General features: G+C 41.4%; 1 protein-coding gene across 1 annotated transcript in view; it reads right to left on the reverse strand.

Moving 5' to 3' along the window:
- Positions 1 to 4,996: 4,996 nt before the first annotated feature.
- Positions 4,997 to 24,172, reverse strand: part of TRIP12 (thyroid hormone receptor interactor 12) — a 125,042-nt gene continuing 105,866 nt past the window's right edge. The window contains exons 34-43 of the mRNA XM_090284905.1: positions 24,001 to 24,157; positions 22,602 to 22,700; positions 15,525 to 15,639; positions 15,076 to 15,230; positions 13,980 to 14,144; positions 10,902 to 11,066; positions 9,261 to 9,374; positions 7,479 to 7,573; positions 6,214 to 6,317; positions 4,997 to 5,531 (exon numbers count right to left, since the gene is read on the reverse strand). Of these exons, the coding sequence (XP_090141031.1) occupies positions 5,335 to 5,531; positions 6,214 to 6,317; positions 7,479 to 7,573; positions 9,261 to 9,374; positions 10,902 to 11,066; positions 13,980 to 14,144; positions 15,076 to 15,230; positions 15,525 to 15,639; positions 22,602 to 22,700; positions 24,001 to 24,157 (1,366 nt within the window). The 3' untranslated portion in view covers positions 4,997 to 5,334. The remainder of the gene's footprint in view (positions 5,532 to 6,213; positions 6,318 to 7,478; positions 7,574 to 9,260; positions 9,375 to 10,901; positions 11,067 to 13,979; positions 14,145 to 15,075; positions 15,231 to 15,524; positions 15,640 to 22,601; positions 22,701 to 24,000; positions 24,158 to 24,172) is intronic.

Genomic DNA, 24,172 nt, shown 5'->3' on the forward strand with positions numbered 1-24,172 from the left:
GGACACACTTTGGGACTAGAACTGACCGGATGAACAGGTTCTAACAGAGGCCCAGCTCCCCTCATTGAGAAGGGAACACCAAACGGAGCACATGGGGCTTCCTCCCATCACTTCACTTCAGACAATCATTTCAAACAACCTGCTTCTCCACGGCAACCACCCCATGGAACTGTTGTCAGTGGAAGACCTGGCCCTTTAGCAATCTCAACCTGTTTCCTACCTTCATATTCCTTAGCGCCATTTTCTTAATAATATGTAAGTTCTTAATATAATGTCCCTAATGAATGCTTCTTAGTCACATAGAGAACATTAAAATCTACCCCTGAAACCTGAATTGTCAGAGTGCAGTCACCCACGCGAGTCTGGGCCAGGAAGCCACAACAGGGGATCTGAGATACAAACACCTTAGGTGTCTGTCAAGGTGTCTCCCAAGGCCAATTCTCGGAGACCGAACATGCATTCGGGGTTTCTGGGGGCCTCTCAGCTCGGAGTTCCCTGCATAGACAGGACGGCATCCTTTCAGGTCCCAGCCCTGCCCACTTCTGTCCTCAATAAAGTGGAAGGGGCAGGAACACAGGCCAAATAACCTTGAGGTTACTAAGCTGGCTGAGGACAAGAGGAAGGGATGTTGTAGGCTCTACGGTAAAAGCATGTGAGCTATGATAATTATAATTAAATGGTCACACATCCTCCCCCCAACCCCAGCAAATGCACTGATCTTGGGAGGGTCTGAAGGGCCACTGTGCTTTCTATAGAAACACTGGCCAACACCTGCCATTAACATGTGAAACTTCTGTATAACCCATTCCCAGGCCAATGTCAAATCATGTAATTGCACCAACCAAGAATGTGATGCTATCCAGCCCCCACATGCAGAACTGGCAACACAAGCGACTGCTGCATTGATGACAAACTTGACATACATGCCTGTGTTGTGCAGGCTTGTCTTCGGTAACACCTGTCACCGGTGACTTAAGTCACTTTACACACCAAATGATTCATCAAGGGAAAAATGTGGCTTTACCCTTAGGCAGTTATACTGAGACAATAGATGAGTGTGTGTGTGTGTGTGTGTGTGTGTGTGTGTGTGTGTGTGTGTGTGTGTGTGTGTGTGTGTGTGAGAGCAGGCATATGCATGTGTGGTGGGTATCTGTACATATGTGTATTAACTCATTTACTTGTTCTCTTAAAAAGATCACCGCCAACCCCCCCAAAAAATCAACCAATTTAATCATCACTCTAAAAAACATCCATCTCCCTTGCTCTCCTAAATCAATCCTTTCTGTTCCACTGAAATAGGCGGCTCTGGGGCAGCCAGTCATGAGCTGCTTGTCCATGACAGCCCCCGAACACAGACAAGGACCTCCCCACCCCGAAGGCACCACTTCACGGGGCTACCTTATGAACAAGCACAAACCTCGCTCCACCGACAGGCAAGCCTTAGGGTCGTCTCTCTTACTAGACTGGTCTCCTGTAACTTTCCCTACTCTCTGCCTCCAAAGCAGGCGAACATTTGTTACTTACCGAAACAGGAAGCTTTCCAAAAGCCGCCCGCGCTCAGAACCCGCTAGTTGTGCATAATTTAATAAAACTGACCATGTAGGATAATGCTGTTTATTAAAAATATATTCAGGGAGAAGGAAGTCAGTGCATTTATGCAATTTTACATACACATCTGTAGTTTGAGGTTCCATTATTCCAACAGTTCATATAAATTCACTGTTCAGATAAGAGAAAAAAATGCTTTACACAGGAGATCAGCAACTGGTTATAGGTTTGGTCATATGAGTAGGCTTGTTGTAAAAAATAAAAATACCTCTTCCGTTATTAAAGAATGTTTCCTTTATGCAGATAAGTCTTTAGAGTTAAGAACTTTTTCTTGCATAAGAATTAACTTGAAATTCTTGGAAAACAGCCAATCCTCCATTTTCTAGAAATATAAATGCTGCATTTTGTCTGCAATTTTTTTCTTTAGGGTAACAAAAGAAGCATTTTCAGTGATCTGTTGCTAGGTTATCCTTGACTGTGTACGCCAGCTTCTGCCACGGCAAACCTTAGACTCATACAAAAGCATTTCTCAGAGAATTAGAAATACAGAGTACGACATTTCCAAACAGAATTCTTATTACAGCAGGGGAAAATGGGTCCAAAAATCCAAAGACTAAGGTAAATGGGCTAAAAGTTTGATCACCTCTGCTACTGGAGAATGGAGAACAGCACCCAGAATACCCCGAGAGGACGTGGTTCCTGAACGCACTGATAGGTCTTTCTCCTTCATCACACGTTACCTTGGAAAATCAGCGACATTGCCATTTCCTGAGCTCATACTCACTGACAAAAACCAGAAGCATAGCCTCAAAACCTGGTGAAGCAGAGGGCAGACAGACCTCCAATTCACCGGCGATAATCCTTTGTGTGGCAAATCGAGACTTCAGTCTCATTCCTCGGGCGCAGAAGTTGGGACTCTCTCCCTCGGCCTCGTGGCCTTTACGCACAGGCTGCCCTCAGGAAGTGACCTGTCACGGCCTTTCTGTGTTACAGACTAAGCACTAAATGTGTGTCAAATGCAGGCAGGGGGGACTTTCAGTACTACTTTATAAACTGCCAAGGTGAGAGGAAGTTCTCTATCACTATAAACACGGGGAACCAGAGCAGAAGAACAGGAAGAGCAAAGTCTGTATCCTCATGCGTGGCTGTGTGAAAGGTTTCTGCTGGATTTGGCTAAGGCATCTAGAACTTTCTCCATGTCTGTCCCCGATTAACTACCTAGAGCTTACAGTTCACTTGGGGTGGGGGAGGAGTACTAGGAGGAGGGAATTACATGGAACTACCTCTCCTTTCCTTCTTAAAATGAAATCGTTAAAATTATGTTCTCATACACAAAGCAGATAACCACACACTGTCGAAGGGTACCACCGCATACTCGGTGTTGGCTGACTGACGCCTGACAACAAAATCTCAAAGCCACTACACCACGGTCTAGGTGTGTAAAGCATATTTAGAAATTAGTGCTTGTTGACAGGATTACCAAGCAAATAAATTTAAGGCATAACTGGAGTAACAGCAAATGAAGTTAATACTTTTCCCCTACAATGCAGTATTAAGGCCTCTGCCGAGAGAGATTGCTTTAAAATGGGAAGTCTTCCTGCCCCTAACTACCCAAGGGCTGCTGAGGAAGGTGTAGGCTAAAGACTGAATGCATTTAGCCAGGTAATTACCAACTCTGAAACACTCAAGCTCCAGGGTTGGTTTCAAAACCATCCTGTGTACTCATTAGACGCTGCATCAGGGGGGCCAAATTTGCCAGGGCCACAACATGTATAAAATGTCAAATACAGATACTTTAATATGAAACGTCACATGTCTAAATTTTAACAATAGAACCCTGTAAAAAAATGAGGAACAAAAGGTTATGTTCACGCAAAAATCTTTGTGCTTAGTTTGTAAAAAGGTATCAGAACAGTTGAAAGCAAACCGTTTCATTCTTTAACGCTAACCCCGCCTCATGCAGCTGTTCGGCTCCTGTGCTGTCAGAACTGCAGAGATGCCCCCCACTTCCTCGATTTTAAGGTACAGGTGCTCTCATTTTAGCAGAGCCTCTTCGAGGACCAGGGAGATAGGACCCCGAGCTCCTCTTCCAGATCCTCACACTTAACAGGGTCACTGCCTAAGTTCACTGTGAAGGATGCGCCCTGTGGGGATGGGTATCCCCTCTGGGGATGCTCCACATAAGGCCATTTAAGTGAAGAATGACAGTCATCGAAATGAAACAAGCCACTCGGGTTCTTTACGGTGGTGAGACGGGGAACAGAAGGGCTTCTACACCAATTAAATGAGACTTTGGAACAGTCTCTACAACAAAAGAAAATTGATTTCTCAAAGTCCAATGGAAAAAAATGAGCTCAGCTCTCATTTTAAAAAATGTATTATGGAAATTCTCTCCAATTTATGCAACAGGCTTAATTTTTAACCTTAGGAAGGAATTAATCTCCTCCCATTTTCTCTCCACATTTTATGTTCTTCAAGTTGCTATTGAAATTCTTTGAATGGCGAAATCAGCCATGACGCAGAATCATGGCGATGTAACCATTTACTTGCGTTGAAATACAACTACACAAATTATGCATACAGCACAGAACTATAAACAAAAAGGTGAAGCAAACATTATTTATTTTCAGGTAGAAACATGAACCTGATGGATTATTGCAGGTTTGAGAAATCAGCACATAAAACTGGCGGACAGAGCATTGCTTACAGGTGCTTTATCTGTTTGGGGACAAAGGCTGAGCTGCTCCTCCCAAGTTGGCGCTGGCAGGAAGGGGCAAGAGGAGGGTGGAAGACAGACAGACTATGAACAAAACCTTAAAACAAGAACATGGGAGAAAAAGTTCTTTTACTCCAACAGGGAAGGAAAACCGCTCATTTTCTTTAAACCTCCACCTCAATTCAAAATGCTCTGGCCATATGGGAACACATTCCGCCGGCCCGAACCGTGGGCCGTGACCTGCACAGAAGCGAGTGAGTGGCTTTCCTCGCCTCTGCGCCAGGGGCTGCGGCTGCTGGCATCGCCACGTAAACATTCTCAGTGCGTCACTGGTAGAAAGCCAGCGATAGCCTACAACTATGTTAATTTAATACGAGGCTCTAAGAAAAGTCCACCCAGTTACAGAGGCTGAATTATATTGACGATATATGTCAATTCACTGACTTTTAAATTATATTTTAATTTGAGAGAACATGGAAAAATAAAAGCCCAAAGCCAATGAAAATGTAACAAGTGTCATATACAAAAAAAAAAAAAAAAAAAGCTGTGAGCTGCACAGACAACACATGAATGGGGAGAGAAAATTAGAGGGAGGTGAGAAGCACACAGAGCTAACCTACTAAACTGTATGTCAAATACACATGAGCTTTAATTTCTGTACTTATGTACAAGAGTTGTCTTTGGAGGAAACAAAACTGCAGACTTAGCTAGATGGATACACACAGCCCAGGATTAAACTGCACAGCGACATTTATTGTTTCAGCCTGGAAAAACATCCCTTTTAAATTTCACACAGCAAAGCAAGTTAAAAACTTCACTCATCAAATAAATGATAATTTAAACAAGAACTTGCTAAAGAAACCTCATCACAACAATGTCTCAGGGCCTGATCACTGTAAGTCCTTGGGGCCATGAATGAATGTCAACCAGGAGTCTCTTATGATCTGCAAGCCGTTTTCCCTACAACAAGAAGGTGTAACATGTCTGCTTGACTCAGGTGATACATTTAGAAAAGAAACCATGATTTTTTCTTTTGCTGTAACAGGCAGACAGCGCATTTCTCGGTGTGATCAGGAAAGGTGGAATGACTGCTGCCCTTCTCTCGCTGCTATCAACAGTTTTTCCCGCATTATCTCAAGGCTTGAATAGTCCGGCAACTTAAGATAGTTCACACAAGTCATTACGGAGGGCAAGAAGTCATCTGGGTTTTCTGTTGATTCGAATGTCTTCCGGACAATTGTCAAGGGTGGGTTCAAACTCCGGAAGCCTGATTCAAAGGGAAGGAAGAGAGACCAAGAAACTCAGTAAGTGTCCAGGACGCACCCGGTTCGCTCAGAGAACACATTCTTAGCCAGGAGAGGAATCGAACTGGAAGGACAAGTGAGCCTCCTTTATGCTATCAGAAAGCACTACGCTGTTGCGTTGTACAATATTACCGCACACGTGAGGTACTGTTTCTTCCTCGCTAAACGGACATATTCTATATACAGTGATACAATGCATGGGACCCGTTATCTTATTTGCCACAAGAAGTCATGATGTAACATGGAGGCAAACAGTCCCTTATGTCTTCTGACTGTTAAGACACAGTACCATTTCATACTCACATTAGGAATCATGTTTGAAAAATGAGACTTCGGAGTGCCTTCTCATCTAATAGTTTATAATGTACAAATGTCTAAGAATTTGAATTTTATCTAGAAAAGCAGCGTTGCATGTGCATTAGTCATCCTACTTCAATGTGTTTAAGACAACACCTATGAACTTTCCTGCCAGTGACCTCTCTCAATGTATTACACCAACCAAATAAAAGATTCAGAAACGCTATGATACTGGAATAACTAAGAAGCCCTCTGAATCACATAAAGAACACCCTACTATCAGAACTTCTGTTTCACACACACACACGCTCACAGCGAGAAGCGCTGCCAAGCAGCAAGTGTACCCACCTCCGACAGGCAATCGTGGGCTACCTGTCACAAACTGGAGAAATAGCCTCTGCTGTTCATTATCAAAACTACTGAGAATCTCAAACAAAAACTTCACAGCCCGACTGAAACACAAATACAGAAATAAATGATATTATTTCATAATAATATACAATTTTAAATCACACCACATTGCCAACTCTCACAATTAGCTACAGACTGTCAAATTTAAGTATGACTACATATGATTTCATATTATGATAAACTCTGACATCAAATCTGCTTCTTTTGTTATAGGTAGAATTCAAATGGAATGACTACTTTTGTAATAAACACTTTTTTTTTAACTATATATTAAAGCAACTAATGGGTCTCTCCACCTCCTTTCCTGCACATTTCCAAAGAAATACTTGAAAAAGAAAAAAGAACCCTTTGGGTCCAAAAGTGGCAGTCTTGGGAAAATAAAGGCCATAATATCATAAAGCCTCCTGTACTATGTAGACAAATTAAAAAATACCCTCCCCCCTTTTACTGTTTGCAGTGTACGAGGTCTGTCTGGAAAAAGTCCAGCCATTGGTAATATAACGAGAATGGTTTGCATGACACCAGTGTAACCTGGCAGCCAAGGAGAGGGGAGGGGACTGGATTGCACATGTGAGAACAATGACGACCTCACTGTACTAGTCAGTGGGGGTAGTAGATGCCTTTGAGTGAGTGTGTGTACTGTGTGGCCGTCACATTCAAAATGACTGAGTAGAGCAATGAATCTGCATCAGATTTTGCGTTAAGCTTGAATACTCCTCTGCAGAAACTATTTCGATGACTCAGAGGCCGTAGCTGTGGGCAACTGGTGATTGGCAGCTTCATCATGACAACATGCCTGCTCATGCATCACGTCTCATGCATAGTTTTTTGGTGAAACATCGAATCACCCAGGTGACTCAGCCCCCCTACAGCCCAGATTTGGCACCCTGGGATTTCTGGCTTTTCCCAAAATTAAAATCACCTTTGAAAGGGAAGAGATTTCAGACCATTGATGAGATTTGGGAAAATACGACATGGCAGCTGATAGTGATTGGGAAAACTGTGTGGGGTCCCCAAGTGCCTACTTTGAAGGGGACTAAGGCATCATTGTCCTATGTACAGTGTTTCCTGTATCTTGTAACTTCTTCAATAAATCTCTCTATTTTTCATATTACATGGCTGAATACCTTCTGGACAGACCTCATATACATACATGGGCTACCAACTTCTCAACTGAAAAACTGGCAGATCCCAGTACTTACCTGTCATGAGTGTAACCGTGATCAGGCCTGCAGCATTCCATCAGTGTCTTTGCATCCCAAGTGTCTGCCTTACTGCCACACAGGAGTTGATCCAGCTGTGCATTTAAACAAGGGTAATGAATTACTAAAGATGACGGCTGTGTAACAGAGTGAAATGCACACAACATGTTCTGTTCTGTAGTACACTGATATAAAGGCCTACATGTATCAAATAAGAGTATCATTTACATATCAAAGACTTCTGCTTAGGAACTCTTTATATAATGTGGTCTTCTAATGCATTTACAGATTCAATCTCTTCTGCCCATTTGCAAGGACTAAGACCTAGAGAAGTCTTTAATGTCAAACAAAACTTCTGGGACAAACCCTTGAATGATGTTTTTATTTCTTTAGAAGCTCTAACTTGATCATCTACTTCTAACCAAGGAGATTTTAATAAATCCTGGTTTGGGGAATCACAAGGGTACCCAATTAGGGAAGCCCAGAGCTAGACAGATTGAGCGGGAGACGTGGAAAAAGCAAGCTGAGCTGAGACATGCCAAGTGGGCAGGTTTTCACGTTTTGTAAAGAGAGGCACATCTATGCCATATAGTTCACTGGGGTTGTATGGAGACCCATCTAGTTATTACAGGATCAATGTTGAAAAGTAAGAAATACCTTTGTGCCCTTGGAAGATCTAACATCAGTTTCAAATTAAACCAGCTTTTTCTCTAATTTTAACTGCCCGTTTACAGAATGACTATATACTTTTGAGAAAATCCAATTCAGGGCATATGAAATTTAGTATCTACTACATGTCACTCACTGTCAGATATTTTATGTATTCTGTTCAAGGAGACAGAGAATATCCCAATTTTATAGACGAGGCAGTCAGATAAGGTGCAACTACTTAGTTATCGTCACACAGCAGGGACCAGGATTCAATTCTAGGAGCAACACCTGATGCTTTCAATTCCAAGTGATACCTAGTGCCTTAAAGCGCCAGGGTTATAACATGCTTCAATAATTGCAAAGCAAAGTGAACATAAAAATAATTGAGATTAAAATGCTAAGTTAATCAAAGATTTCCAGATTCAACCAGCAATGAATGTGTATTTTAAATCTAGGATTCAAAAAAAATAAACCAAGGTATTTCCAAACTAGGGAAACCTAATACTTTCTAGACTTGTTCTATGACATTTCATAGTTTCTTGAGAGTCTTCCTGCACTTCAAGATGGCTAGAAAAAACTATGCACATAAACTCATTTTTTTTTCCCCCATTCTCAAGTGTTCTCTGAATTTGGCAATTAAGTAATTTATAACAGGTCCTTAAAACTTCAAGGACTAACTTTTATCTTGAAATGAATTCTCATCTAGTTGAGGAAATTTAGTCAAAAAACAAACAAAACAGTGCAACCTCCTCCCGGACAGTTTCCTTCCTCTGCTCTCCCTGCTGAGCACGTGGTACGAAGACCTAAGTCTCATTCTCCACCAAGCACCGGGGCCTCAGCTGACAACAGTACTCTGCCTTAATCAATCACACGTGGATCCCATTCTCCCTCATATTTAGTGTTTATACTATACTTAATATTTGTATAGTGCATGTATCTTATTTATACAGTATAAAGTGTCATACTGAGAGTTTAATATTCTTCTTTGCTCGAGAAATGACTGTATCCTTCCCCAGACCTTCCCCTTACTCCCGAGCCCCCTGCTTTGATTCCAACAATGGAGGCTTTGACTCAGATAATTACAGGAACAGAACTGAAAACGAACATTACTTGTAGATTTAAGTTACTCACTTCTTCCGGGTAGAAGTACTGAAGGTGACTGAGTGGGAAGACTGATTCAAATCCATCTCTGAATGAATCAAATTGCCTGGAAACACCTTCATTTAGTGCCCAGAATATAACCAACTGCAAAAAAGAAAAGTCTTTTACAAATTGCAACAAAATTTCAGATTTCTTCCTGTGACACAGTACAGTGAAACAACACTTAAAAAAAAAAAAAAAAAAGACAAGTTTTTAAGTCTTGAAGGTATCTACAAGAGAACTGCTTAAATAGAAGATCAGTCAGGGCAACTTCTAATTCAGGGCCTCACCAGTAAGAAAATACAAAAAATACCATGTGCATTTATATTTAGCGTGTTTTCAAAACTCATTTGCATGAAGTCCCTATGGTATGAAGTTATATATTACCTTCCAGATGGGAAGCAGATGAGAATTTCCCAAGGGGATAAAATGTTATTAAGAATTAAAGATTACGCTTGAAGAGTCACAATCACCAACTGTTCAGCGTTTTTAATATGAACTTTTTTGCTCTATATTCTGGTAAGTTCTTAGAACCCAGCCCCTCTGCAGCGCGTGCCTGCTCTCAGGAAAAGGCAAACGGAAAACGCAGGCACATGCAACTGAAGGGAAACACAAGAGCACCTCTTACTGGGCCAGCGTTACCTTGTCACCAATCACTTCGGCTAACCCATTCGGTCCAAAATAAGAGGACATATTCGGATTAAACAATAGTGTTTCATTGACAGAAAAATAAAAACATTATTGTAAATTATTTCCAGAGAACCTTAATCTGGATGTTAACCCTTACTATTAATAGTGAACTGAAAGACTAGCCCTCTCAAAGTTAGAAAGAGCAGTAGGTGGCATGAGAAGACAGTCCTACTGAGTATTAAATAATTTACTTACGTATCACAGAAATGTTAGGTTAAATAGTATCTAAGGTACTCACTCTACTATCTGCTGTCTCTCAAACTGATGAAGAAAGCAGAGCTAAACATTTTCAGAGTTTCTATATAAAACCCCACAATTAAGTTACCAGGAAACTTAGGTCCACCTAGGTGGAGGGGTGGCATTTCATCTTGAACCCAATGCTCTTTCCACCGACTGTCAGGAAAAACCATAAGAACCTTTTCAAAGTAGTAATAAAGATCTACATGGGTTGTAATTTAAAACATAATCTGTAATCAATATAGAATTATGTTTCCTTAACAAGGACCATGAATTAGTAATGTGAAAAGCCTCACCAGACCCACAAATGTTTGTGAGTAAGTGTGTGTGTGGGTTAGAGGCAGTTCTTAGCAAAACAGAAATGCGATGTGGTGAGATTACAAGGGATGGCTCCTTTCGACTGATTTCTTTGGAAACTGACCAAATGTGAAATGTGATGTTATCAAGATAGTATTGAAGCTTGAAAACAGCAAACTCGAGATTGTGTAAGGCATTGTGAAACATCCAACATGTCCTCCCAAAAGAGCAAACAGAAGCTAAGGTCTGAAAAAGTCAACTTCATGCAATGACCCCATGGGTCCAAGGCCTCAGGCCAGTCTGTGCAGGCCACCAGCCGACACCGGGTGTATCACTGGCCTGGCCCCTTCCCTCTCCCTCACACTGCCACAGGTAGCCTTCTCCCCAGAGGACGCCGTGATTACATACTCTCAGATACTCTTCTAGATTGTGGATCGTGACAGGTATATCCTTCCCTCCTTTCTTCAATTCAATGTTGGGAAACCCTGGCAGGGTGAAATCCAATCCTAGATCTTCAACCGAGCAGCCGTTTATGGTCAGGGTCTCTAATGCGTATCGTAGGCTCTCTTTGGTCTAAACGAAAGGGAGGAGGTTGTCAAGCAGTTAGTCATTCAGTTATGTTTTGTGTTTATAAAATAAAAGGTACGCTAACAAATTTTATGGGCCCCTTTAGCTCTTAGCCTGTTATTTTCTTACTTTGCCACATCTACACATGAACAAGTCGCTGAGATCACAAAGGAAATAATCTTATAAACACTTCAGAATCCAACTACCTTTATATGAGAAACAAGATGCCAAATGTTTTTCCATAATGAGGATGTTTGCTACTGAATTAGATCATAGTCAAATCATATTTCACAATGAGGTCTTATATAATTGTAATTTTAGGAGTGTGGGCTCTGGAGGCAAACTTTTCATAAATTCTTGACTAATCTTAATGAATCCAATATGCACATAGCTAATACTAAATATTATAGTACAGTTAGAAAATTATAAATACAAATAATAAGGACAAATAATGCACTATCTAGTACAAGCAATCAACTTTCTCTTCTCTGCAAAGCCCAAGTCCAAAGAATACCTGCAGAATCTTCATTCAGGCCTAGAATAACAAATATCTATTCATATAATAGCCCTATCACAAAAAAAAGATTTCAACAAAGTTAAGTCACACTTTAAAAACAAATGTTATAAGCAGTTTGTGTATTCACTCTTTAAATGTTTACGATGACGAAAGGTTTATATTTTATAAAACCAGAATTTTTTTTTTTTTTTTTTTTTAGATTAAGCACGGAAGATCAACATGCAAAATTCTATCTGAAAATGAATGTTTCCAATACAGGAAAAAAAACATAAATGTGTTTCTGGATTGGAGATGCCTCCAAGTATGAACTTTCTAGAGGCCAAACACTCAAGTGTAGAATATTAGTCATTTTAATTAAAACAGGCTGATTATTAAATCATTTTCAGAAGAAACTGAGCCCTGGCTGGTGTGCCTCAGTGGCTTGAGTGCTGGCCTGTGAACCGAAGGGTCACCGGTTTGACTCCCAGTCAGGGCACAGGCCTGGGTTGTGGGCCAGGTCCCCGGTTGGGGGTGTGTGAGAGGCAACTGACTGATGTGTCTTGAGCACATCGATGTTTCTCTCCCTCTCTTTCTCTCTCTGTTCCTCTCTCTAAAAATAAATAAAATCTTAAAAAGAAGAAGAAGAAGAAACTGAAAGCTGCTTAGGATTCCAGAGAATTCAAAATATAGAGAAGGCGGCAGCATTGTTTAAGATTAACGTAAAGTGCGGCTGTTGCAGATTACGTTCACTTTTATTTTAAGGTTCGCTTTTACTTCTCTGCAAAAGCCCGTGTTTAGGTCTCAGTTTCAGTCTCATCATTTGATGGCACCCAAGGAGGGCTTATCGTTTTGCATTTGAAATATTCTTCAGCAAAAAGTCTAAAAAATAATAATTTTGTTCTAATGCCCTCCTATTGAAAAGCTCTCAAAAATCCCTCTCTCCCCGCCTCTTCTAACAGATCATGGCAATCACTGGTATGCTAAAGATTCTTCTCCCACAGCTACTTAGGAAACACCCTGTTTTTAAAGGTTTCCATTACAAACGGCTACCATTAATAGGTATCTGGAATATACACAGGGTCCCCGAGATGTTTAAGAGAGAGAACTGCAGTGCAGACATGGGTCCACAACAGAGCTTGCAGAATGTGTGAGACTGTGGGCTCCAGAGCCCGCGGCATGGGCTGGGATTCCAGCTCTCCCACACTCTAGGTGTGTGGCCGTGGGCAGCAGGTCACTAACCCATCTGCCTCCAGTTCCTCACGTGTAAAACAGGATAACAGAAATACCTGAGTCTCACAGGGCGGCTGTGAATTAAATGGATTTGAATTAATACATGTAAAGTACTTAAAATAGTCATGACTTGACTTTCTTTCCTTGCCCTCACGCCCTGGCCATTATATACTAAAAGATGATCTTAAATAAGATTGCAGTAGTTCAAAATTTACAAAGTTAGTAAGCATAAACCTAACTGGTTCTAAAAACACCCCAAACAACAAATATTGTATGAAAAGCATGTGCTTGGCCTCTTTTTAAAGATGTAATAAGCTTTATTTTTCCAAAACCAACAACAATTACCATTTCATATAGGAGGTAAGATTAAACCATCTTCCATGACAAAAAAGACATTCTAAAACCTCCGCTTGTCCACTGTAAGTGCCTTTCCATTTTATCAAGAGATGACACTTTTACTGTACGGAATCGCAAGTCTCTGTCCTTAATGGGAGTTAATTTAACACTGGTCTATGTTAACTGCCCAAATGAGCTTACCTGAGTCTGTGCCACTTTTTCAGACTACAACTTTGCATTCTTCTAATGTCAGGTACAGAACCATTACTAATCTCAGATTCATGAGTCAAATGATTTTTTAATCTATTGTTAGTGAAGAATATAAATTAATGATATAAAGCTCAAGATTACCCACGAAATCTGGGAAACTTCAACACGTGTTACCAAGAAATAGTGCAGAGCCGCTGTGATCTTTAAAGATACCTTCCTGAGATCTCTCTAGAAACGAATGGACTGTTCCTAAATCAAGCTACCTTTTTGGGGAGAAAAAAATAAAATCATTCTGTCCTAAGCATAATTTGATTGATTCAAAGGCTTACTAAAAGAATTAATTTGATAATAGTATCTGCCCAGTACATAATGCCCCTATAAAATTTAACAAATAAGATCTCATAGTTTCAGTTAGGAGTGCATTTTATTTGCTAATCAAACCGTCCACTCATCAATCACCTATTACGTATAGGTCTTCTTACCTACTGTAAAAGGTTTCGGTTGTGATTTAAGAAACTCTTCTAAAATAACATACTAATACAGAATAATAACTGGGTCAAATACAAACCAAACCACTTAACAAAGACCTCCTTTTTCTACAATAAGAAACTTATCCACTTGACTACTACCTTGTCTTCTAAGTGTACCTGGGATTTATCTTGTTCAAGTCTTTTCTTCTGTCTGACAACATCTTCTAGGTGAAACACTGATCTGGCTACGACCGGGTCAATGTCAAACAAATCGTGGGACGTCAGTGAAGTTTCTTGCCGCAGCATCCACTTATAGAAGGGTAAGCCAAGAGGAAGGTCCACCTGAAAGGGAATATGCCGATTATTCTGACAGTCACGGCTTTTAGAATTATCTCAATTTTATAACTGACACTTAAAAAGGTCAAGTCATCTGCAGGGGAAAGAATGTATTTATTTAGGAACTGTTTCCCTCATTATACGAAACTGTCCCCATTTAATCTGGGGCCCTAATATTGTGAAAAGTTCAGAATACTTAAGAATCTCATTTAAACAATGACCCTATAAAAGAATTTTGCATTTATATTTTATATTTGTATTTCACTGATGGACATATATTCTCCATGAGGGTTCAACAAGAGATGCTTAGAGCAAAGAGGCTAAAAGGAAGAACCAACTGATTACCACTAAAACAAAAATAGAACTTTTAAAGTAACTGATTAACATGTTGTTCATTCTTCAGCTACAGTGAAATTGTAAGCTGGTGAATGTGCTGTCAGATGAAAATGTCTTCCACACACTGAGACTAAGCAGCTCAGGAAACGTGAGGAAACAAAGAAAAGTCTAGAAAGAGTCTAACCTCTGTGAAAACTGATTTTCTTGAATTATTTTCAGTCCAGCTCCCTAATGGCAATTTATTGCAGTTTAGTTACATACTCATGCTTTCCAACTGAATTAAAACTGATGTCAGACGCTTTAGAAATACATTAATTAAAGCCACCCGTAATCCTGCCTAACTCTCTGAACTCCCGCTAGTAACAAAATGTGGACCACAGACTGGCACTGGGCCTCACCTGGGAGCTGGTGTGAAAATGTGGAATCGTGGGCCTCACCCTTGCTACTGAATCAGAACTGTCTTTTGTTAACGAAATCCCCAATTCATTCACATGCATATTAAAGTGGTTTTAAAATACAACATTAAGTGCGTGGGATTAGGTACTTTCATAGAACATAGAAACAAAAACATTTATAGAAGAACAAATAATCTTAAACTCACCAATCTGAAATCCATGATAGCCTTTGCCATTAATTTTCCTAAGAAGCGAAACTTCATCTTAACCTTTGCAATATGAGCTGGCTTTGCTGTCCTCCCAAAGGGCAGGGCAAACAGGCCCTGGAGGTTTTGAATGTACTTGGTCCCTTCTTGGCTTCCTGTAAAATGAACAAGTCACCAATCTTTAGATGCTCTTTCCCAAAACAAGACAAAACCAAACCTGGTAACTAAGAACATTTAAGAAATTCAGTATTCTCAGCATCAGACAGATCATGGAATGAAGTCCTCCAGAGCTGGAAGGGCCTCCCTATTTGCTAAAGGAGACAGCAGAAGCTGAAATAAATTGAGGTCAGAGCGCCTAGTCCTCTGCTAGAAGTTGAGTATAGCTAAGGGACTGCGAGGGCCCTTCACCTGCGCTGAACACCACAAACTGCCTCAGAGAGCGGCATTACCTTTCGGATTGCTAAGAGTCACTTCTTCACCTCTCCAGAGACCCAAGTCAGCTCGCTGCAGTTCCTGAGATACAAGTGCATAAAACTCCAGTGTAGGCCCGAGACCGGTGCCAACCTACAGAAGAACGAAAGTAGAACAATTTCAAATTTCAGAACTTGTGCTGTTTTATTTTATTTTTTTAACCCGCCAACCTCTTGTCAATGTGGGCACTAACAGGAACTGTTCATCGGGAGGCAGCAGAGACCATGTCCCCGACTGTCCTGAGTGTCCACACTGTATTCCTTCAGACTTGCCCCCCCCCCGCCAACCGTTTATAAGGTCCTAACCCTGGGGCCCGGCCACTGTAACTGCAGGTTCCAGCGCGCATCCTGAGAAGCCACACCCTGACCCTCAGGGACTGAGAGGGCACGGTCTGCACACGGCCGGCACTCCCACTCTCTCTCCAGCTCAGGAGGAGCCCCCTCATCTGCCCAGTTACTTTGCTCCTTTTCTTAGGACTTAAGTACTTCTCACAGTACTTGGTCACCGCCCCATCACAGGCCTGTGCATCTCACTTCAGAGCAGCGTGAATCCGCCTCCGCCCCCTCCAGAGTGCCTGAACCCAATCTGAAATCCCACTGGAGAGAGGCTGGCGGGGGAAGGTCTGAACCCACACCAGCACCCAGCAGGCTAACCTGCCTCAGGGCGGACACTGGGGCTTGCCCCCAGTGCGCTGGACCCCTGACAGCGCTACTGATACGCACGCGTCCTGAAGACCCTGCTGTGGTAGGGGGTCTGGAGCAGAGCCTGGGCACTGGCATTTTTAACCGCGCTCCAAAGAGAACTGTAGAGCCTTGAATGAAAGGCCCTCCTCCAGGAGAAACCTGAGCCTGGGGCAGTGTTCCCAGCCTAATTATTCCTTCATGTTCTATCAGAAGTCCTACCAGCTAGTGACAAGTTAATAGCATAGCTTATAGGCTAAATCTAACCATGGTCCAGTCAAGAAGATTGTATTTCCCTTACAGAGTACTTGCAAATAATGGGCCGTATTTTCCCATTACCAGGGGTACTTGTAAGAAGTACCCACACTAGCTTAAAAGATTAGATGCAGCCCACCAAAGGTTGAACCCAAACTTCTGTGTGGAAAGCCACCTGCTGGGAACTGGTGATGCGTCTGAACCCCCCCTCCCCACCCCACCCGCGTCAGCACTGCGGAGCAGGGAACGGCATCGGCGCTCAGTCGGCGCTCCCACCCCAAGCTGGGGGTCACATGTGGCCTTCTCAGTCTTACTCTCCCCATTCCAATCAAGCATGAAACACTGGAAGCCCCACGTTCAAAATACACCCTACACGTTACCGCCGACACCTGCTACCCGGTCTCTGCACAGCCACCTCGGCATCTCACAGCCTGTTCCCACGGTGCCAGGAGAGACCCTTCCAAATCCTAAGCTGGTGCCACTCCTCCACAGCCTCCGTGGCTTCCCGTCTCACTCAAAGCAAAAGTGCAGGTCGGAAAAACTGTCCGCAGGTCCTCTGTGGTCACTCCTCCCTCCCCAGCCCTGCACCCAGTTAGTCATCTGCCCACGGGCAGGATTATTTGCCTCAAGGCTTTTGCTTGTCTGTCCTTTTCCTAGATACCCTTCCCCCAGACAGTAATGACTCACCTCCGCTCAAATGTCACCTCAGACCACCCTATCCCCTCCCCATCATGCTCCATCTTATTATTTTCCTTCATCTCATGGCCTAACACACGTACGTCTATGAGAATGTCTGGATTGACCTCCCCAAACTAAAAGGAAAGCCCCACTACTGTAGGGACTCTGTGTAAGAGGTTCTCCGCTCAATCCTGGGCAGTAAAAGAGGGGAAGGAGGAGACACAGAGAGAAGCAAAGGGAGAAAAGAATAAAACTGCATTAATATCTGGTATCCACCAGATGGTGCTTTAAAGTCCGTTAGTTCTTGCTCCCTTCAGCGTAATCATCCTAGGCCAAGTGAAAATCACAGACCGCATCAGTCTATTGCCTTCAACCAAACACTGTCGTTTCTACGGGTAAAACAGACAACGGAAAATAGTAAATGGCATGGGGGCTACTACACACGCTTCCTTCACAGCACGTCTCTGTGGGGGCGGGAGGACCGGCTCCTGTCTGCCCTGGCAGTCCACCCCTCACTCGGCCTTTCCACTAAAAGGGTAGGCAGCTCAACTTTGCTTCGTGTTTTTTAAAGGAAGCATAAAGCCCTAGAAACAAAACTAGAGGGGAAACAAAAAAGTTTGATAACTTGCCTTACAACTGTGGTGGTCTTTTCCTTTCAAACTTATATACTGGCATTTACCATGTTACAATATTCTAGGCATTTTACTTATTGAATCCTTCTAACAATATGAGAGGGAGCTTTACCCATCATACCCCTTGTTGAGTTATGCCTGAGGAATTTACATAACCTGCCCAATGTTATAGATATAGCCTGTAAGGGGCAATGCCAGGCTCCATAGCCCCTGCTCCCCATCTTCCACCATCCTAGAAGGCTGGGTCATTTGCAGCCCCAATCCCTGGGGTTTGGGTGACTTTCAAAGTCCAGAGAGAGGTTTAGTTCTTCCCGTCACCACTTAACCCTATTCAAGACAAAGCCCCTTCTGATCTGACATTTTGGATTAGGGTTCCTCTAGAGTTGTTGGAGAGCCTTCATAATGACCACCAGCTGCTTTCTGTGAATTTGATTTACAACCTGAAGTCCTACAGCATATACAAGGAAACCCCAAAAGTCCTAGAATTTATTTATCAAAAAAAGTGTATTTCTTCTTACATGGTTAAACTTCAGTCACCTTCAAAGTACTCTCCATTTGACAAACTACACCTACCAAGACATTTTTTTCCCCTACTCAAAATAGTGTTTGAACTCATTGATTTTGATGTCTTTTAGTGCTTCTGCCATTTTTTGTTTCACCTCTTCCCCATGGGCAAAAAGTTTCCCTTTGAGGGCTTTTTTCCATCCAGAGAAACAAAAAAGTGTCAACTGGGTGAACAGGGAGGGTAAGGTATGGGGGTCATGACGTTTTTGGTCAGAAACTGCTGAACACTCAGTGCAGTGTGGGTAGGTGCACTCATAAATCATCCATCATGAAATGGACAAACATATTTAAAAGTCCTCAAAAAAATTTCACTAAAGCCAAATGCAGCCTCTCACAACACCACCAGCTGGTACACTGATACAGATGGGTTCCTAGAACACTCACCTACCAGGGGAAGCCCTCCAGAACTCCAAGTTTTTTGGGGTGGGGAGGAATCCCCTTTCATATAAAAGGAACACACCTCCCAATCCCAGTCTTTCCCAATAAAGTCGGCTCCTAGAATCTTTTCCAGGGTCAACAGGAAAGACCTAAAATCTAGCATGCAATTTGAACAGAGCCATGAGGAATGAGAGAGAAAAGACATCCCTGGCCAAAGAAAAATATACTGGGGTAAAAGAAGTAGAAGGCTTGTTTAAATAAACTAAGCAGACAAGTCACCTAGAGCAAAGGTCTTGCAGTTTTATGAATAAGAAATGTGGGCATGTAAACATGCATGTAAGAACTGTATCCTCTGAGCAAGAGGCATGATGAGGGTCGGTTCTAAAGATCCAAATTCCTTATTCTGGCAGTCAAGGCCTCCCATTCCATCTCCTCTCCCTCTCATCAATTCCAGAGCAATCTCTCCCTCTGCCATTCACTGCCCAGCCAGACCCTTTGCTCAGGCCACATCCTTTCGTCCCTTCCCATTAAGATCTAACTCAAGAGCTTACTTCTCCTCAAAGCCCTCCTCACAGATCGCTGAGCCACTGCTCCTTGTCTGAAAGCCTCACTCACTTGGTACCTAACACCATTTACTTGCCACACTTGTTTGTACTTCTGTCTTGTGTCTCCCAACCACGCTGTAATCCTCTGAGTGCAGGAACTATGCCATAGTCTGGACCCCTAGCAGGCCACATACTCCCCAGTACACAGCTACTTACAATTTTAATGACTGAATACTCTTTTTTAATTTTATCTATTTATTTTGAGAGCGAGGGGAAGGGAGGGAGAGAGAGAGGGAGAAACATCAATGTCTGGTTGTCCCGCATGCGCCCCCCACTGGGGACCTGGACCACAACCCAGGCCTGTGCCCTGACTGGGAACCAAACCGCAACCCTTTGGTTCACAGGCCAGCACTCAATCCACTGAACCACACCAGTCAGGGCAGACTGAATACTCTTAAGTTAACTTTTCAAAGTCTTAATGAGGAAAAAAATAAATGAAAAATCAAGTCATGATTAAAATTATCTGTATAACTATAGATAGTACTGCACTACTTACCACGAGCCAGGCACGATTCTAACGTTTCATAATATAAACCTAGTCACAACTGCTGAAGTTGTTTTATAACCCACATTTTATAGATAAGAAAACTGAGGGACTGAGTTGCTGGCTAATACAAATAAATAATCAGTATAATGGAAGGTTTGACAATTTTACATCCGTAAGAGTTTCAGAAGTCCAGAAACTCTTAAGAAATTAGGGAAAAGAGGGAGAAAAGTACTCCTGAGACACAATACTTCAGAGTTAAAATATATAAAAAATCATCTGATTATTCTGGTGTACTGTCCTGGCTGCTTAAAAGCATCTCATAAGAAATAAAAGACAAAGATTAAGAAGGAAGTAAAACTTCTTCCCCTGTAACGTGACTGCCTACGAGATGGGTCAGCAAGCAGCTACAGCTCTGGCCCCATGCTTGTTTTTGTACGTCTGCAAGCTAAGAATCGCTTTTACAATATAGATGGTTGTAAATAACACTGAATAGCATTCCATAATGTATGAAAATTACATCAACTTCAAATCTCAGTGACCATAAATAAAGTTTTATTGGAACACAGCTGTGCTCACTCACCTAGGCACTGTCCGTGGTCTGTGGCCACATTCACAATACAAAAGCAAAACTGAGCATGTAGTTGTCATGAAGACCATTTAGCCCACGAAGCCTGAAATATTTACTACATGGTCCCTTACAAGTTTCCTAAGCCCCGAGTCTACAATTATTCTAAATGATGTGTTAGAAAGTTATTAGAACCAATAACTGAGTTTATCAAGGTTACAAAAAAACAATGTCAATATTTTTAAAAAATCAACTGTATTTCTATAAACAGCAACTGGAAATTGAAATGAAAGAACAGTATCATTTTCAAAACCATCAAAAAACATGAAGTATTTGGGCAGAAATTTAACAAAATATTTGCACGACAGACTTTTAGACTTGTTATAAAACCTACTGAGAGAAATTAAAGAAGACCTAAATAAGTGAAAGGCTATACTGTATCATGAACTGGAAGACTCCACACTGTAAATATCAATTCTCTCCCAAACTGATCAAGATACAACATGATCCCAATCAATATCTTGTGAGACATTTAGTAGACACTGACAGGCTGATTATAAAACTTATAGAGAATTACAAGGGATTGAGAATTTAACCAAAATAACTTTGAAAAAGAAAAACAAAGTTGAAAGACGCACACTAACTAAAAAGCTACAGTAATCAAGAGTATATAGATGAATAAAAGTAAACAGAAAATCCAGAAACAGATCCAAACATTCATAACCAACTGATTTTCAACAAAGGTGCCATAGTATTTCAATAAAGTACGAGTTTTGGTTTTTACCCAAATGGAGCTTGAAAAATTGAATAGCCTATGTTCAAAAAAAAATAAAAATAAAAAAGAATCTTAGTCTTTACTTTACACTACATATAAAAATTAACTCAAGAAAGTAACCTAAGACCTAAGTTTAAGAGCTAAAACTATAAAAAACATGAGAAAAATAATCTGAGACTATGGATCAGGGAAAAATTTCTTAAGCACAAACCAGAAAAGAAAATAACGGTACACTAAATTTCATTGAAAGTAAAAACTTCTATTCTTTCCAAGACATTTCATAAGGAAATGAGAAGATAAATCACAGACTGGAAGAAAATATTTGCAAAACATTTATCCTATAAAGGACTTGTATCCAGAATATATAAAAGAACTCAATAACTTGATGATAAAATAAAATCTAATGAAAAAGTGAGCAGAATTCTTGGACATTTCTCCAAAGATATATAAATGGCCAAGGAATAAAAAGATAAATCAATATTATTAATCATCAGAGAAATGCAAATTAAAACCCTAGTCATTTACCACTATAAACTCCCACCAAAGTAAGTAAAATTAACAAGATTGACTATATTAAATGCCAGTGAGCATGTAAAGCAACCGAAATTCACATACTACAATTCCTGGGGGAACAAAAAATGGGGCAGTTGCTATAGAAAACAGTTTGGTGCTTCTTTTGAAGTTAAAATATATTTTACCAAATGCCTTAGCAATTCAGTCCTGAAGTACTTACCTAAGAGAAATAAAAACACACAAAGACGTGAACACAGCAGCATTATCATAAGCCAAAAACTGTAAACAAATGTGATGGAACATACCGTGGTATATACATATAATGAACGGTCTATTACTATTACGCAGCAATAAAAGGAAACAAACTGATACACGGATGAATCTCAAAAGCACTATAGTGAGAAAAGTAACACAAATGGTTACACACAGTATGATTCCACGTATTAGGACATTGTAAAAAAAGACAAACCATGGGAGCAGAAAACAGATCAATGGCTGCCAGGGACTGGGGGGAAGGAGGGGAGGAAGTGATGGGACACGACCCAAGAGCACACTGTTTGGGATGAGACGTTTTTCTGTGCCTTGATGTGGTCGTGATTACAGACTGCACACGTGTCAACTCTTACAGCCGTACATCTTAAAAGTGTGCATTTATTATATGTAAGTTCTGTCTTAGTAAACCCAGCTTTTACAAATGCAGTCCAAACATTTTGGAAGTTATGTTTAAAACAACCTTTTACTTTATCGACTAAAGATTACACAAGTATTTGTTCTCATGCCAGGAAAAAATACTTTTATTATACAATTTAACCTCAATAAATGAAGAACTCAGAACAAATCTCCCAACTGTCTTAGAAACTCTGATGACATTTTATCAAGGGCACAACTCACGCGAGAAGCCGCCCACGGACCCCAAGGCTCACCTCATTTTCATACTGGATCTCTAACATGGCCCTTGAGCTGCCGAGGTCCTGCATCACCGACTCGGCTTGTTTCAGCAGCTCCTCTCTGTTCACAGTGCGCTACAAAATAAAGTCCAGAAGTGAGGAAATGAAGCGCACGCTGCACTTTTATAAACAGTCTGCATTACTTGAAGAGTAAAAAGAGGGGGGGAAAAACCCTCAGTTGTTACAAAACCGTTTCTTTTAGAAAGCACACCTCACGAAAGGTTAAGATGTAGCTGCATTGCTACAAACACTGACAGCAGGTGCAGTTATTATCTTGAGCTCCTGGCAAGTTCAGAAAATTCAAGATGCAGAAGAATCTCCAAAACTTTACCAAAGGTTGTCAAGGCAATTCAGGGCTGCAGCTTCATGGAATCCCCCTGGGTACCCGTATAGGTAGATGAATAAGAAACAGGAATGGAGGTGGGAGGTGACAGGTGACAGGTGAGCTGGAACCCTGTGGGCTCTGACAGGCAGAGAGGCTACACGCACTGCTGCAAACACCCGCTGAGGCTCACGGGAAGAAGAAAAGTCCTGATCGCTCTCCCGGTCCTACCACTGTTTATGGAACCCTACCGACATCAGTCAAGATAGCGAGGGTTTGTTTTATTTTTAAGTATAATGTTGTTAGTGTTATTTTGCTTCTTATTCCCTCCACTTCTTTTCTCTGTTGTTATTAATGGCTCTTATGGAACTTTTGGAGAAAAGGTTTTGAGGAGACAGACTTGAGCAAGAATCTGGAGCAAGAAAGAGGCAGAACAGGGGAGTCAGGAGCCAAAAGCGGAGTAGTGGCAGAGGTGTGGGACCGGTTCTCAGACGGAGACGGCTCAGAGCTGTGTTTCAGGGCTGCAGATGTGGAGCCCGATTTTAAGGACAGGAAGATGAAGTTGGCCACACAGGGGCTAACTGGTCTACAGGCATGAAATGTTTCAAGGATTTTTTCAGTCTCTTCTAATTAGAGTAATTTGCTAAGGGGATAAGGTAGATCTGATTAATTCTACCTACTGCATGAGGGATCAATTATATAAAGGAAGCCACAGCCTGAGTAACTAATTTAGAAAGGAAGGAAGCCTCAGTAAGACAAGATTTTTTTCCTGGAACGAGTTATGAAAAGTAGAAGATAAAAAAGAATTGTAGAAATTATTTCAGAAATTGGGAAAAAGAACTCTAACTGGAGAATGAAGAAAAATCACAGACGGCCCAGTTCCAAGAGATTGGTGGGGAAATATGGCTAAAAGATGACTTAAATAAAGATCAGCAACGAAATGAATGTAACTGAGAGAGGCCTCTAAACCAGCAGGCATAATTAGATATATCCACATTTCCCATTATTTTGAAAAGTCTGATTTATCTTTAAAAATCTGGGGAAGAAACTTACTTTTTTTCTATCCAGTCTAGGTGCGACTCTGCTGTCTTGAGAATCAGACTGGTTGATTTCTGGGTTGGTATCAAGTAATCTTTGCATTGCTCGGTCCCGATCAAACGCAGTCACGTAAAAAAGCATTTGCCGGGTATCAAAAGGGAAGAAAAACGGGCTGTAAAAAGATGCG

The sequence above is a fragment of the Furipterus horrens genome, unplaced genomic scaffold, assembly GCF_987537825.1.
Source record: "Furipterus horrens unplaced genomic scaffold, mFurHor1.1.pri manual_scaffold_1, whole genome shotgun sequence".
Taxonomy (NCBI): domain Eukaryota; kingdom Metazoa; phylum Chordata; class Mammalia; order Chiroptera; family Furipteridae; genus Furipterus; species Furipterus horrens.